Raw genomic sequence first — 15,782 nt, forward strand, 5'->3', positions numbered from 1 at the left:
ACAAAAAAAAAAAAAAATATATATATATATATATATATTTCTCCAAAAGCTGTAATAGGTAGAAACATCTTAATTTTAAAGAAATCAGCCCAATCCTATTCCTTGGGTATCTGGGTTACCCTGTTTTCTTAAACCTTATGTTTGCCAGATAAAGAACAGTAATAGCAATAACAGTAAAAGGTCTTAACAGCAAAGACTTTTCAAATATCCAAATAATAGAGATAAAAAATATTTAAAATAGTAATAAAACCAATTAGTCAAATAAGCATTATTAAGCAACTACCATGGGCCAAAACAAAATAGAAGCACAATTCCTTTACTCTAGAATATTAGAGTATATTTAACAACAAAACATATGCATACTTAAAGTATCACTCTGTAACTATAGCAAAAACTCTTTCACTTAACAATCTAAAATTAGTTGTGAGTGATAGAAAAAAATATATAAAAGTTCAGAGAACAGACTGATGGCTGCGAGGGGAGGGGGGCCGGGGTACTAGATGAAAATGGTGAAAGGATAAAAAAGTACAAATTGGTAGTAACAAAGCAGTCAGAGGGATATAAATATAAAGTACAGTGTAGGGACTATAGTCAATAATACTGTAATAACTATGTATAGTGCCAGATGGGCACTTGATACATCAGGGGCATCACTTCGTAAAGTGTATGACTGTCTGACTACTATGCTGTACACCTAAAACTAATATAATATGGAACGTCAACTTTAAAATAAAATTTAAAGAAAAATACAGACGTTCAGAGAATAACACACTAAATACAGAAAATCTAATAACCTAAAACCATTATTTTAAAGCTATGAAAAATTTTATGGACAGATGAGTTCCAAATCAGTTTTACCTCTTATCAGCAGTGGTGAGCATGCACAGTTTACTTAACATCAATCATCCTCTTTCTCATCTATAAAATAAAAATAATGCCTACCTATCCACTTTTGGGGGCTGATGTAAAGAATAAATGAAGTAATATAGGTAAGTCACTTGACATAATACTAGCACAAAGTAGACTCTAAATAAAAGGAGATATAGTAGAGGTGGGATGCTGGTCAAATTACAAATTGAGAAATTTTGTAGAATAAAGGGCTTACAGTCCCTTAAAAACAAGGAATACAAAGAAGGTTATATCAAAGGAGGAGAAATTGATATGATGAGATATTTCTTCCACAGTAACTTCTCTTTTGTCATAGTAAGGATCCGTGCAAACATAAGCCAGTGTCTAACAGCCATTGATGAAGGGCAGCGCTCAATGCTTGGCTGCTTTCTGAGGATGACAGAGACTCATTATGTCACTGGTTAAACTAGTTCATTCATAAAACTGCAGGTGTTCATAACACTGTATAAAGTAGAAAAACAGTGCACATTCGAGGAACTCTATAGCCACATCCTGAGTAGGGTAGTGGAAGAAACTGTTCTAAGGAATTTTAGGATAATCATTAAGATGCATTTCTTCAAAAGTGAAAATCAGTGGAATGGAAATGTCTTAAAAAACCTAAATAAATTTTTAAATGAGACAGATTATATGCATGATAATTTTCCTTGGGTTTGACTCTTCAGTGTTTATGACTTTATTATAAGCTTCTATTAATACAATAGTATCTTTGAAGACTAAAAATTCAGTAAAGATCCAAAAAATAGTTTGATTTGTTTCATTTTTGCCTTAAGTTGGAACACGTAGTCAAAGATAAACACAAGTCTTCTGAATAGAGTTTTTCTTCAACAAAATAGCTATGTCAGCAGAGGCACCACTCTAGAGCAGAATTTGAGTACAAAGTTCAAAAGTTATTTCCTGTGAGCACAGAGTACTTAAAATGTAGTATGGCTAGGTTAACGTTTACTTTTACTTTATTTCTCTTAGCATTGGGTTTCCAAGTATATGTCAGATATCTTTCCTTGGACCCTCTAGAGTTTATTGGAAATTTTAATTAATTGAAAGAATTTCATATAAACAGACATTCTGTGAAACAACTAGCATAGCATCTTATTCTGCTATTATCTATATTATTATAAAGATGTTAAAAGAGTTAAATAAAATGATACATGTACAAGTGTTTCAAACTTATGAAGTTCTATTAAAATGTTTGTTTATACTACTATTCATAATTGACTGTTTTTTGTAGAATCTTAACAGAAATTAGGACATAAACAGATTCTTCATATTTATTTCATGTATCAAGGGATCTGGAGTATAATCTGGTCCAAACTCCTTATTTTATATGAAGAAGTTCAGAGAGAAGTAATTTAGGCTATACTCAATAAAATAATGACAGATTTGAAAAAAGCCAAAGCTCCTGATTCAAGATTAATGCAATGGGTTTACCACTATAGTTAGCTGTCTCACATTTTGAATATTCAAAATTAACACAAACCATATAGACTTCTACTCTCCAATGACCCAAATCCTTCTATACTAAAAACAGAAAATAAGCAGTGGGTCAATCTGGACCCCAGATGACTATAGGAATCATGCAGCATGCTCCATGTATGAAGGCAGTCCTTTGGCCTAAACTCTAATTCATTACTAACAATTCTTCCTTAGATATTTACCTTTTAGGAAATAAATTGAAAATACTCATCTGTAAGGAAGGAATCAACTGCAACTTCAGGACAAGATGGAAATCTGAAGCAGACAGAGGCAGTAGGGCACTGCAGACTTCCTGTCAAGTAAAACAATAGCCCAAGATGCCTTCCAGTAGTATTAAAGTTTATGTTATTTTGTCTTCAAAATTTTAGCAAACACATAAGCCAACTTGCAGCTGCCTCAAAATAAGTAGAGTCTAATTGTGGGGTGCTTGAAACATAGGGTTTGGAAGTACTGCTTTGTGTATAACTATATAATGAAAATAACGTGCATAATCAGATAAAGTAATGACTAAAATTCCTGAAACCATATTTTCAATATAGAATACTTTTTTATTTGTGTGTCTATATCTATAAAATAGCTAAAATATTTGAAATTATTTTTTCAGGAAGTTGTTCCCATTTCTGATTGTAATATACATGTATAAGGAACCACATGTTTTATTTATTTTTAAGTACATTTCTCAAAGTCAGACAGTTACATTTCTTTATGTCCCATTGTATCTAGAATAAATTACACTATAAGCACTCAGTACTGAGAGAATGAGTTTTTTGCTATTAAAGTTTATAAATTCATTACAATTTCAAATTGTGGTACCTAACTCACTTTCCTCTACACTTATGTACAAAAACACTGGAGAAGAGATGTAACTAACATGTACAGGATACTTAAAATACAGACATGTCTTAGGTTAAAAACTCAAATTACATGAACTTTTCCACAAGGCCCATAAAATACAGAGAAATGGTCATCACAATGTAAAAACACAAAATACAACTCACAGGCAAACTACAGAAAACACCATATAATAAGTTCCATGATTATAATGAAGTTTGAACTAGTAATGGGTTATTTAAAATATTTTAAGTTTCATTTCTTAAAAAACATAATGTTAAGTACGGTATAAAAACAAGAGAAATGAGAAAATTTACAGAGCAAGATAGTTACATGGCACAGCAAATCTTTACTGTGGATAAAAGTGGATTACTTATAGAGAAAAGCCAGCTAGGACATATATTTCAAAAGAAAGCCTAAGTTTTAACACGTTGTAAAAGATAGCCTGATGCTTTTGCTTGGGTCCAATACAGTGTAAGATTACAATTCAGCAAAAATATAGCACCACTGGTTTTAATCCACGTGCTATTACAACATTTTCCAAAATCAATTAACTCAGAAGTAGTTGGAGAGCACTTGTACCCTTCAATTATTTAACACTATCTGTGAAATACCTACAAATACTCTAGACAGACTGGACTGAGAAAATATCCAGAACCAACAAATGGTTTACCCTTCAAACCTAATGAACATAAAGCAGATAAGGAAAGAACTTACATCCATCTCCCATAAATGGTAATTCTCACATCAAAGATGTGTAGTTCATATTACTACCAGTGCACAGCCTACCTTTACTTCATCCCATATCCCTCTCATCCATACCATGCAAATGTGGCTCAGTAGCATTTTTAACCAAACAAGTAATTTTACATCAGCCTCTCCAAAAAATATCATACAAAAAATATACAAACTAAATAAAGCAATGCCCTTTATTGCAAAAGAAGCTTCAAGACAAGAAACCCAGGGACACATTACAAATAAGTTGCTGGCCCTTTCTCCTACACCAGGCTTTCTTTTTTTTTTTTTTTTTTTTTTTTTTCTGATGCTGGAAACGGGGAGAGACAGTCAGATAGACTCCTGCATGCGCCCGACGGGGATCCACCCGGCACGCCCACCAGGGGCGATGCTCTGCCCCTCCGGGGCGTCGCTCTGCTGCGACCAGAGCCACTCTAGCGCCTGGGGCAGAGGCCAAGGAGCCATCCCCAGCGCCCAGGCCATCTTTGCTCCAATGGAGCCTTGGCTGCGGGGGGGGGGGGGGGGGGGGGGGGGGGGGGGGAGAGACAGAGAGGAAGGAGGGGGGGTGGAGAAGCAAATGGGCGCTTCTCCTATGTGCCCTGGCCGGGAATCGAACCCGGGTCCCCTGCACACCAGGCCGACGCTCTACCGCTGAGCCAACCGGCCAGGGCCTACACCAGGCTTTCTTAAGACTACAGCACAGTGGTAGAAGCATACTGGAGGCAGGCTATACAAATATTTGTAAATTTTGACAAGTGCTAGAATATTAAAAAAATAATAATAAGGAAACACTGCTTTAATGAACTAGGCAATCTCAAAACGTATATAGCTGATAGAAATTTAAAGTAGAGCAGCCAGAAATTCAATTCTAAATTGAATTTATTCAAGATCATCTAGGAAAATAATAGGTTCAGTATGTAAAGATGTATGTACATAAATGTTTTCTACAGTAATGTATATAATAGCAAAGTATTGCTAAATTCAAAATGTCTACTGATTGGTAAAATTAATATGATACAACCACACCATGATAATAACATGCAAACATTAAACAAACATTTTTTAAAATGATGAACAGTCACATTTACCCTGAAAAATGAAGATCAGAAAACAGAACAATCTCATTTATGATGAAAAAAAAATTTTTAGTCACCTAATTAAAACACCCTGGAATAATACACCCAAAAATGTTAAACAATCACTACTTCTAAGTGATGGGATTAAAAGTGATTGCTTTCTTCTTTATAAATTTCTCTATCTTCTCATTTCATTACAATGAGCATTATTAGTTTTACAAGCTGAAAATAAATATTTTGAGTAAAAAAATTAATAGTAGTAAATCTACCCAAAACACACAAATAACCAATAGTTGACTATGTAAGTCTATATAAAGACTTGAAAATACCTATAAATCTAATCTCAGCTCTGAGTATACACCTCAAGTTTTGATTTTTAAAACTTAACACTTCTAAATTACAATTTTAGACTTTAGGATTTCAAAGGCAATACGAGACATCTGTGCCATCCCAATACAATCAATAGTGCTCCTTAATTGTTTTACACTTTTTAGTTTGTTTTGCAATTGTAAATGAATTATAATTTTGCGACTGTATGGTGCTATACTGGGCCTTGCCTTTTGAGTGCCTGCCACCTCCCCCAATACCCCCCCAAAAAAAACTAAACCAAAACCACTTTTATAATAGACTGCCTGAAGCTCATAAGGAAAACCACAGCAGAATGCCACTTCTTTAACAATTGTGGGAAGGAGTAATCATCAGTGAAAGCCCCAGGAAGTGAGAAGGAAACATTAAATACACTTATTGAGACAAGTCTGACTATTCTCCTCTTCCAAGTATCTCCACCACAATACTATAGGGAGAAGAACCTAAATAGCCAGTAAGGTAAGAGAAGTTTATAAATTATTTAAGTTACATAAGAATTCATAATTTAGTAATTTAATACTAAATTAAATATGAACTTTATATTAACAATATAACATTTGAATTTTATTTATTCAAATTAAAGTTATAGATGGGCTATAGTATGCTGAATCAACTATAAGAATATGAAGACATTCAAGAATTCATAAAATTTGATTAGTGGTCAGATAAACAAAAAAGTACTTGAAATAAGTCAGAAAGACAAATATTATATGATCTCACTTATAATGTAGACTACAAAAAGAAAACCAAACTTAGAAACAGAGTAGACTGGTGGTTGCCAAGGGATTGGGGGGGAATGAGTGAAGATAGTTAAAGGGTATAAACTTGCAGTTGTAAGTTCTGAGGATATAGTGTAAAACATGGTAGCTATAGTTAACAATATTTTATACCGGAAAGTTGGTAAGAGTAAATCTTAAAAGTTCTCAATGCCATGGCCAATTGGCTCAGTGGTAGAGCGTTGGCCTGGTGTGTGTATTTCCCAGGTTCAAGTCCCAGTCAGGGCATACAGAAGAAGCAACCATCTTCTTCTCCACCCTTCCCCTTCCCCTTTCTCTTCTCTCTCTTTCCCTCCAGCAGTCATGGCTCAGTTAGCTGGAGCACATCAGCCCCAGGTGCTGAAGACAAGTCTGTGGAGCCTCTGCCTCAGGCACTAAAAATAGCTCGCTTGCAAGCATGGCCCAAGATGGGCAGACAATCAGCCCCCTACGGGGGTTGCTGGGTGGATCCCAGTCAGGCACATGCAGAAATCTGTCCCTCTATCTCCCCTCCTCTCATTTGGAAAAGGAAAGAAAAAAAAAAGTTCTCACCACACAAAAACCTAATCATGTGAGGTGATGAATGTGTTAACTTTATTATAATTATTTCACAACACATCTGTGTATCAAATCATCACATTATACACTTTAAACTTACATGATATTATATCAATTATAGCTCAATAAAGTTGGAAAAATAAAAAAGTACTTACCACTAAGTCCCAATTATTTTGTTCAAGCAATGTAATAGCTTCATCAATGTTTTCAATGCCAGTACATGCCTGGAAACAAAGTAAACAAGAATTTTATATATAATTTTGGGAATGGAACGTTAATTAATCTTAAAAAGGCAAATAACATAATGAATAACTTAAGTCTGAATAAGGTATGCTAATAAAGCCAAAATACTTAATGCCTAGCACTTCTGAGCACTTTACACATACAGTTTAAAAACTGCTAATTAAAGAGTAAATTTATATTACAGTGCAATAAAAGAAAGCAGTAAAAGAAAATATGTTTAAATGTTGTGTTTTGGAGTCCAGAATGATCTCTAGATCTCTAACTGCCCAGAGAAATTTTTAGTAAAAAGTTTCTGATGGACTACCATATGTAAAAAAATCTGACCTACTTACACCTTATACAAATAATCCACATCCATATACCTTGCACCTTATATAAAAATTAACTCAAAATAAATAACAGACCTAAAGTAAACATAAAACTTCTCAATTGTGCTAACATGATAGCCACTAGACACATGGGGCTAGTGAGACCTTAAAATGTGTATTAACTGTGCTGAAATGAGTTGGATTAAATACATACCAGGGTAGAACATTGTACAAAAATAAAGATATAAAGTATCTAGTAATAATTTTTCTATATAATATATGATACATTGAAATGATCATCTTGAATATACAGGTTTAAATAAAACAATATTTAATTTTTTTGTTTTCCAGTGTGGGTTCTAAAATTTTAAATTACTTGACTTTTATACTATTTATTGTGCTGTTCGAGAAGAAAAGATAGGAGAAAATTTTGTAATCTTTAGATACAACAGCAAAAGAACAATCCAAAAAATTGACAAAATAAACAATTAAAATTAAAAATTGCTCTTTGAAAGACACTGGTAAGACGATAAAAAAACACAGAGAAGGAGAAAATATCTGCAAAACATGTCTAACAGAGGACTAATAACCAGCATGAAAAAAATTCTCAAATCTGAATTTAAATAAACAGCAAAAGATCTTAAGATAACTTTGCCAAAGAAGATATACAGATGAGAATAAAGCACATGAAAAAAATGCTCAGACATCAGTGTTGCTTCTTAGGTAATTTTTAAAAAGCAGCAGGATCTAGGAGAAAATGTCTGACAAAAGAAATTTTTGGATGATGTCAGAGTAATGGCAGCATTGAGAGATACTGCTAAACTCTCCCTTGAAATTTCAACAAGTTGAACAACTATAATGCAGTGAAGGAACCCCAGGTGGGCTCACAGGCCTGCCTGAAATATCCATGCACCAAACGAACTAAAGGTGGGACTGGGTGAAAGGGGGAGCGGAAGATTAAATGCAATCGCAGTGGGCTTTGGAGAGGAGAGGAGAGGAGACAAACCTGGAGTGACTGAGATTCTTTTTTTCTCTGCTGGACTATGGGGAGGAGGAAAGCTCAAACTCTCTGGATTTTGTCTGGGGATATGGAGAAGGAAAATCATAGTGATTGGTCTCCTTCTGCCAGGAAGAGCGGTGAGACAGAGGGGCAGACAAACCAAAGCAGTCCTAGCGTGGGGTCAAAGCGAGTATTCTCGTACTCAGCAGAGACAGAGAAAGCTAAAGTGCTGTCCCCAGCCTCCTACATTCTACCTTGCTCACCTTGCAGTACAGAAAGAGGCAAAGACAAACCCCACAGCAAGCTCTCCAGAGCCACTATCTCCCCTGAAGAACAGAGGTGCTCCACGTCCAGTCCCCAGGTCTACTGAAACGTGGGAAGGAGCGCCCCAGAAGCCTAGACTCATAGCTAGACCCATAAAGCCAGAAAGCTGAAGCCATAAAGCAAAAGCCATAAGGCCAAAGCCAAAAAGGCCCCACAACACACCCCACCCACCAATGTGATTACAACCCCATCTACATCATTGTGACAACAACGTCGCAGTGGATAGCTCAAGAAATTCACAGAGCTAAAAGTTTTAATAAAATGACACCTATTGGAAGAAACCTCTCAAAACCAAACTTTAGGCTCTGGCTGGTTGGCTCAGTGGTAGAGCGTAGGCCTGGTATGTGGGAGTCCTGGGTTCGATTTCTGGCCAGGGCACACAGGAGAGGCGCCCATCTGCTTCTCTGCCCCTCCCCCTCTCCTTCCTGTCTCTCTCTTCCCTTTCCATAGCCAAGGCTCCATTGGAGCGGGGTTGGCCCGGGCGCTGAGGCTGGCTCCATGGCCTCTGCCTCAGGCGCTAGAATGGCTCTGGTTGCAGCGGAGTGACGCCCCAGATGGGCAGAGCATCGCCCCCTGGCGGGCATGCCGGGTGGATCCCAGTCAGGTGCATGCGGGAATCTGTCTGACTGCCTCCCCATTTCCAACTTCAGAAAAATTTAAAAAAATAAAAAATAAACCAAACTTTATTTTTCATATTTTCTTCTTATTCTTTCATTTTGGGATTTCCTTTTCTTTAATTTTTATAATTTTCATTTTTTGTGGGTGTTCTGTTTTTTACTTTTATTTTTTGTTTGCTTTAGATCTTTGTGGTTTTTCTTCCTGTCATATTTTTTAATTTTTCTATTTTTATTGTATTTTTTTTTCATTTTGATTTTTTATCTTTTTTAGTTGTATTTTTGTTCAGGTTCTTAACAATACCACTCTCAAATGCCATCAAGGAAAAAAAATCAAATGCCATGGCTACACAAGACTGAGACGTACTTCAAAAAGAAAATCTCTGAATTTGACCACATTTAGTGTGGTTCAACCACATGAAAACCTTGGAGTTAAATGATAGAGAATTCAAAATTAAAGTTCTGAAAATACTCAATGAAATGCAAGAAGACACCAATAGGCAACTTAATGAGCTCAGAAAAAAATTAACCAACAAAACGAATACCTCACCAAGGAGATTGAAACATTAAAAACAGAGATGAAGGACTCAATACATAAACTGAAGACTGAGGTAGCAAGTTTAGCTAAAAGAACAAGCCAAATAGAGGAAAGAATCAGTGACATCAAAGATAGGCAACTAGAGATGCTACAGAGAGAAGTGGAGAGAAACTCACAAATTAAAAGAACTGAGAGATGAGAGAACTTTAAAAGAATTATATGACTCCATTAGAAAGAGCAATATAAGAATAATGGGTATATCAGCCTGATTGGGTGGTGGGGCAGTGGATGGACCGTCGGACTGGGATGTGGAAGACCCAGGTTCGAGACCCCGAGGTCGCCAGCTTGAGCGTGGGCTCATCTGATTTGAGCAAAAGCTCACCAGCTTGGACCCAAGGTCACTGGCTCGAGCAAGGGATTACTCAGTCTGCTGAAGGCCCATGGTCAAGGCACATATAAGAAAGCAATCAATGAACAATTAAAGTGCCACAATGAAAAAACTGATGATTGATGCTTCTCATCTCTCTCCGTTCCTGTCTGTCTGTCCCTATCTATCCCTCTCTCTGATTCTCTGTCTCTGTGGAAAAAAATAATAATAATGGGTATATCAGAAGAAGAGGGAGAAGAGAATAGGGAGCCTATTCGAACAAATAATTGATGAGAATTTCCCAAGCCTATGAAAAGTTAGAGCCTCGAATTCGAGAAGCAAACAGAACACTGAGTTACCTCAACCCAAACAGACCTGCTCCAAGACATACTGAACTACAATTGTCAAAATCAATGACAAAGAATCCTCAAGGCATCTACGGAAAAGAAGAACATAACATATAAAGGAAAGCCCATTACATTATCCTCAGACTTCTCAGCAGAAACTCTACAAGCCAGAAGAGAGTGGATTCACACATTCAAAGTACTGAAAGACAGAAACTTACCAGCCAAAAATACTTATTTATAAAAGTTATCTTTCAAATATGTAGGAGAAAAAAGAACTTTCACATACATACAGAAGCTAAGGGGATTCATCACCAGAAAACCCTCACTGCAGAAAATCTCAAGGGGATTATTCTACCAGATACAAAGACAAATCAAAACTATAAGTAAAAGTTCCAACAAGGTCAGAATAAAAACAAGGATAATCTGTGACAACATAATATAAAAGGGGAGAGGATAAATATCTGCAGTAGCAAAAAAGGATGGAGTGCAGAAGCAGTCAAGACAAAGATGTCTTGTACATATAAACATTTTTCACTTAATAACCTAATGGTGACCACCCACTAAAAAGCCACTACTGAAACAACCAGCTTAAAAAAAGAAAAAACAGAGAAAAGAAGTATGAAACACCACCAAACAAAATCAACTGACAAAAATAAAAAAGAGAAGAACCAAACAAGACACAGAGCTACAAGAAAACAAAACATAAAATAAATGTCTATAGGAGATCCTCAAGTGTCAATAATTACCATAAATGTAAATCGACTGAACTCACCAATAAAGAGGAAGAGAGTAGTAGATTGAATCAAAAAGCAAAAGTCAACGATAAACTACCTTCAAGAGACACATTTAAGCTGCAAGGACAAAAGTAGATTCAAAGTGAAAGGTTGGAAAACTATTCTCCAAGCAAATAATATCCAAAGAAGAGCAGGTGTGGCTATACTCATATCTGACAATGCTGACTTCAAGTCAACAAAGGTAACCAGAGACAAAAATGGACATTTCATAATGACACAGGGGACATTGTAGCAAGAAGACATAACACTCCTTAATGTATATAAACCAAACCAGGGCGCATCAAAATATATGACATCTATTAACAATCTAAAAATAGAAGCAGAAAAAACAATCATACTTGGAGATTTCAACACACCATTGACAGCTTTAAATAGATCATCCGAACAGAATATCAATAAAGAAATATCAGCCTTAAACGACACTCTGGACTAAATGGACATAATAAGACATTTATACGACATTTCATCTCAAAATGTCAGAATACACATTTTTCCCCAGTGTGCATGGAACATTCTCAAGAATAGACCATATATTGGGCTACAAAACTAACATCAAATTCAGAAGGATTGAAATTATAACAACAACATAGTTCTAAATGATCACTGGATCAAAGAAGTAAAAGCAGATATCAAAAGATATATACAGACAAATGAAAATGACAACACATCAAAATTTCTGGGATGCAATGAAAGCAGTTATAAGAGGGAAGTTTATATCACAACAGGCTTATATCAAAAAACAAGAGAGATCCCAAATAAACAACCTAACATCACATCTTAGGAAACTAGAAAAAGAAGAACAAAGGCAAACCAAAGTCAGCAGAAGAAAGGAAATACCATATTTCCCCATATATAAGATGCGCCTATGTATAAGAGGCACCTTAATTTGGGGGCCCAAAATTTGAAAAAAAAAATGTATTACATAAAATTACTGAACTTATGTTTTATCATAAAATTCATACAACTCCTCATCACTGTCAAAACTCCCATCCATTAGCTTCTCCTCACCTATGTCTGATGACAAATCACTATCTTCAACAATAAGCACAAAAACAAGTGCAAAAAAGTGGGAAATGCACGTAAAACAATCTACAACCACTGTATAAGACACAACCAGTTTTTAGACCCCAAATTTTTTGGGAAAGGGTGTGTCTTATAAATGGGGAAATACAGTAGTAAAAGTTAGAGCAGAACTAAATGAAATAGAGAATAAAAAAACTATAAAAAATTAATATAACAAAGAGCTGGTTCTTTGAAAAGATCAACAAAATTGACAAACCACTGGCTAGACTCACTAAGGAAAATGAGAAAGGACTCATATAAACAAAATCCAAAATGAAAGAGGAGAAATTATCAGACATAGATATACAAAGGATCATAGTACAACATTATGAAATATTATATGACACCAAATTCAACAACCTAAAGGAAATGGATAAATTCCTAGAACTATACAATCTTCCTAGAATGAGTCACAAAAAAGTAGAAAACCTAAATAGACCTATAAGCAGGGAGGAAACAGAAATGATTATTAAAAACCTCCCCAAAAACAAAAGTCCAGTACCAGAAGACTGCACTAGTGAATTCTACCAAACATTCATAAGGATTTGGTACCTATTCTTCTAAAAGTCTTCCAAAAAATAGAAGAAGAAACAATACTCCCCAACACATTTTATGAGGCCAACATAACCCTCACACCAAAACCTGGCAAGAAAAACACAAAGAAAGAAAACTATACAGATCAATATCTCTAATGAATACAAACATAAGAATCCTAAACAAATAGTACTAGCAAATCAAATACAACAACACTTCAAAAAAAGAATACATCACGAACAAGTAGGATTCATTCCAGGAGTACAAGGATGGTTGAACATATGGAAATCGATCAACGTTATACAATTCAACAAAACAAAGAAAAAGAATCATATGATCCTATCAATAGATGCAGAAAAAAAATTCAATATGATACAAAGATCCCTTTATGTTTAAAACACTCAATAAAATGGTTATAGAAGAAAAGTATCTCAACATAATAAAGGCCATATATGACAAACTATCAGCTAATATATTAAATGGTAAAAAAAAAAAAAAATGAAGGCTTTTCCTCTCTAAATTCAGAAACAAGACAAGGCTTCCCACTCTCTCCACTCTTCGTCAACATAGTTCTGAAAGTTGTAGCCAGAGCAATCAGGCAAGAGAAAGAAATAAAAGGCATCCATATTGGAAAGAAGTAAAGGCATCACTTTTTGCAGATGACATGATCTTGTATATAGAAAACGACAAAGACTCCACCAAAAAACTATTAGAAACAATAAACCAATACAGTAAAGTCACAGGATACAAAATCAATATGCAAAAGCCTATTGTTTTTCTATCTGCCAAACATAAAACTTCAGAAAATAAACTTAAAAAAAAACAATTCCTTTTACAATTGCAACAAAAAAAATCTAGGAATAAACTTAAAAGTCTGGGAAGAACCTATGTATTAAAAACTATAGAACATTAGTGAGAAAAATTGAAAAAGACACAATAAAATGGAAAAATATTCCATGTTCATGGATTGGAAGAATCAACATAGTAAAATGGCCATATTACCCAAAGCACTATACAAATTCAATGCAATCTCCATCAAAATCCCAATGTCATTTTTTAAGCAAATAGAAAAAAAAAAATTACCAAGTTTATGTGGAACCATAAAAAACCACAAAAGGTCAAAGCAATCCTGAGAAAAAAGAATGAAGCCAGAGGTGTCATACTACCTGACTTCAAATTATACTAGAGCCACGATAAAAAAAAAAAAACAGCATGTTACTGGCAGAAAAAGACATACAGACCAATGGAACAGAACTGAGAGCCCAGAAATAAAACTACATATGTATATGCGGACAAATCATCTTTGACAAAGGAACCAAAAACACACAATGGAGAAAAGAAAGCTTCTTCAAGAAATGGTGCTGGTGCCTGACCAGGCGGTGGCGCAGTGGATGGAGCGTCAGACTGGGATGTGGAGGACCCAGGTTCGAGACCCTGAGGTCGCCAGCTTGAGTGTGGGCTCATCTGGTTTGAGTAAAGCTCACCAGCTTGGACCCAAGGTTGCTGGCTCGAGCAAGGGGTTACTTGGTCTGCTGTAGCCCCCCCCCCCCCTGGTCAAGGCACATATGAGAAAGCAATCAATGAACAACTAAGGTGTTGCAACGAAAAACTGATGATTGATGCTTCTCATCTCTCTCTATTCCTGTCTGTCTGTCCCTATATCTATCCCTCTCTCTGACTCTCTGTCTCTGTAAGAAAAAAAAAAGAAAGAAATGGGAAAATTGGAAAGCCACATGCAAAAGATTGAAATTTGACTACAGTTTGTCCTTCAGCACAAAAATTAATTCAAAATGGTTCAAAGACCTAAATATAAGATCCAAAACAATAAATTACATAGAAGAAAACATAGGTACTAAACTCATGGACCCTGGCCGTAGAGAACAATTTATGAATTTGACCCCAAGGGCAAGGAAAGTAAAGGTAAAAATAAATGAATTTTCTAAATAAAATTTAAAAATTAAAAAATAAGAAAAATGGCCCTGGCTCATTGATTTATTGGTAGAGCATCAGCCAGCATATGGATGTCCCGGGTTCCAATCCTGGTCAGGGCACACAGAAGAAGCGCCCATCTGCTTCTCCCCCTCCTCCTCAGTTATCTCTTTCTCTCTCTCTCTCTCTCTCTCTCTCTCTCTCTCTTTCTCTTCCTCTCCTCCTGCACCCATGGCTAAATTGGAGCGAGCTGGCCCCAGGCACTAAGAATGGCTCCATGGCCTCTGCCTCAGGTGCTAGAAACTGGCTCCAGTTGCAGTGAAGTAACCAACAGTCACAAATGGGCAGAGCATCACCCCTTAATGGACTTGCCAGGTGGATCCCGGCATGGGCGCATGCAGGAGTCTGTCTCTGCCTCCCCTTCTCCCACTAAGATTTAAAAAAAAGGAAAATGAAAAAATAAAAAATACTCATTATCATTACTCATTAGAGAAATGCAAAACAATCACAGGAAGATACCACTTCCATACATTAGAATGGCTAAAATTCAAAACACTGACAATATCAAGTAATGTTAAGGATGCAGAAAAACTGGAAATCACATACATTGTGGATTAGGATGCAAAATGATGTAGCCATTTTGGAAAACATGTTAGCAGTTTCTTAGAAAGTTGTGACACAACAATCCCACTCCTAGGTACCTATCTGAAGGAAATAAAACTTATCTTAACATGAAAATTTATAATAGCCTGACCAGGTGGTAGCGCAGTGGATAGAGCGTCAGATTGGGATGCAGAGGACCCAGGTTCGAGACCCCGAGGTCGCCAGCTTGAGCACGGGCTCATCTGGTTTGAGCAAAAATCCCACCAGCTTGGACCCAAGGTCACTGGCTCCAGCAAGGGGTTACTCGATCTGCTGAAGGCCTGCGGTCAAGACACATATGAGAAAGCAATCAATGAACAACTAAGGTGTTGCAACGCACAATGAAAAACTAATGATTGATGCTTCTCATCTCTCCATTC

General features: G+C 36.0%; 1 protein-coding gene and 1 pseudogene across 1 annotated transcript in view; one reads left to right on the forward strand and one right to left on the reverse strand.

The window, feature by feature from the left end:
• FAF1 (Fas associated factor 1) overlaps positions 1 to 15,782 on the reverse strand; it is a 495,805-nt gene that overhangs the window by 420,895 nt on the left and 59,128 nt on the right. The window contains exon 2 of the mRNA XM_066376249.1: positions 6,856 to 6,924. Within this exon, the coding sequence (XP_066232346.1) occupies positions 6,856 to 6,924 (69 nt within the window). The remainder of the gene's footprint in view (positions 1 to 6,855; positions 6,925 to 15,782) is intronic.
• Positions 8,295 to 15,782, forward strand: part of LOC136397279 (proline-rich protein 3-like) — a 30,321-nt pseudogene continuing 22,833 nt past the window's right edge.

This window comes from Saccopteryx leptura, chromosome 3 (genome assembly GCF_036850995.1).
Source record: "Saccopteryx leptura isolate mSacLep1 chromosome 3, mSacLep1_pri_phased_curated, whole genome shotgun sequence".
NCBI lineage: Eukaryota > Metazoa > Chordata > Mammalia > Chiroptera > Emballonuridae > Saccopteryx > Saccopteryx leptura.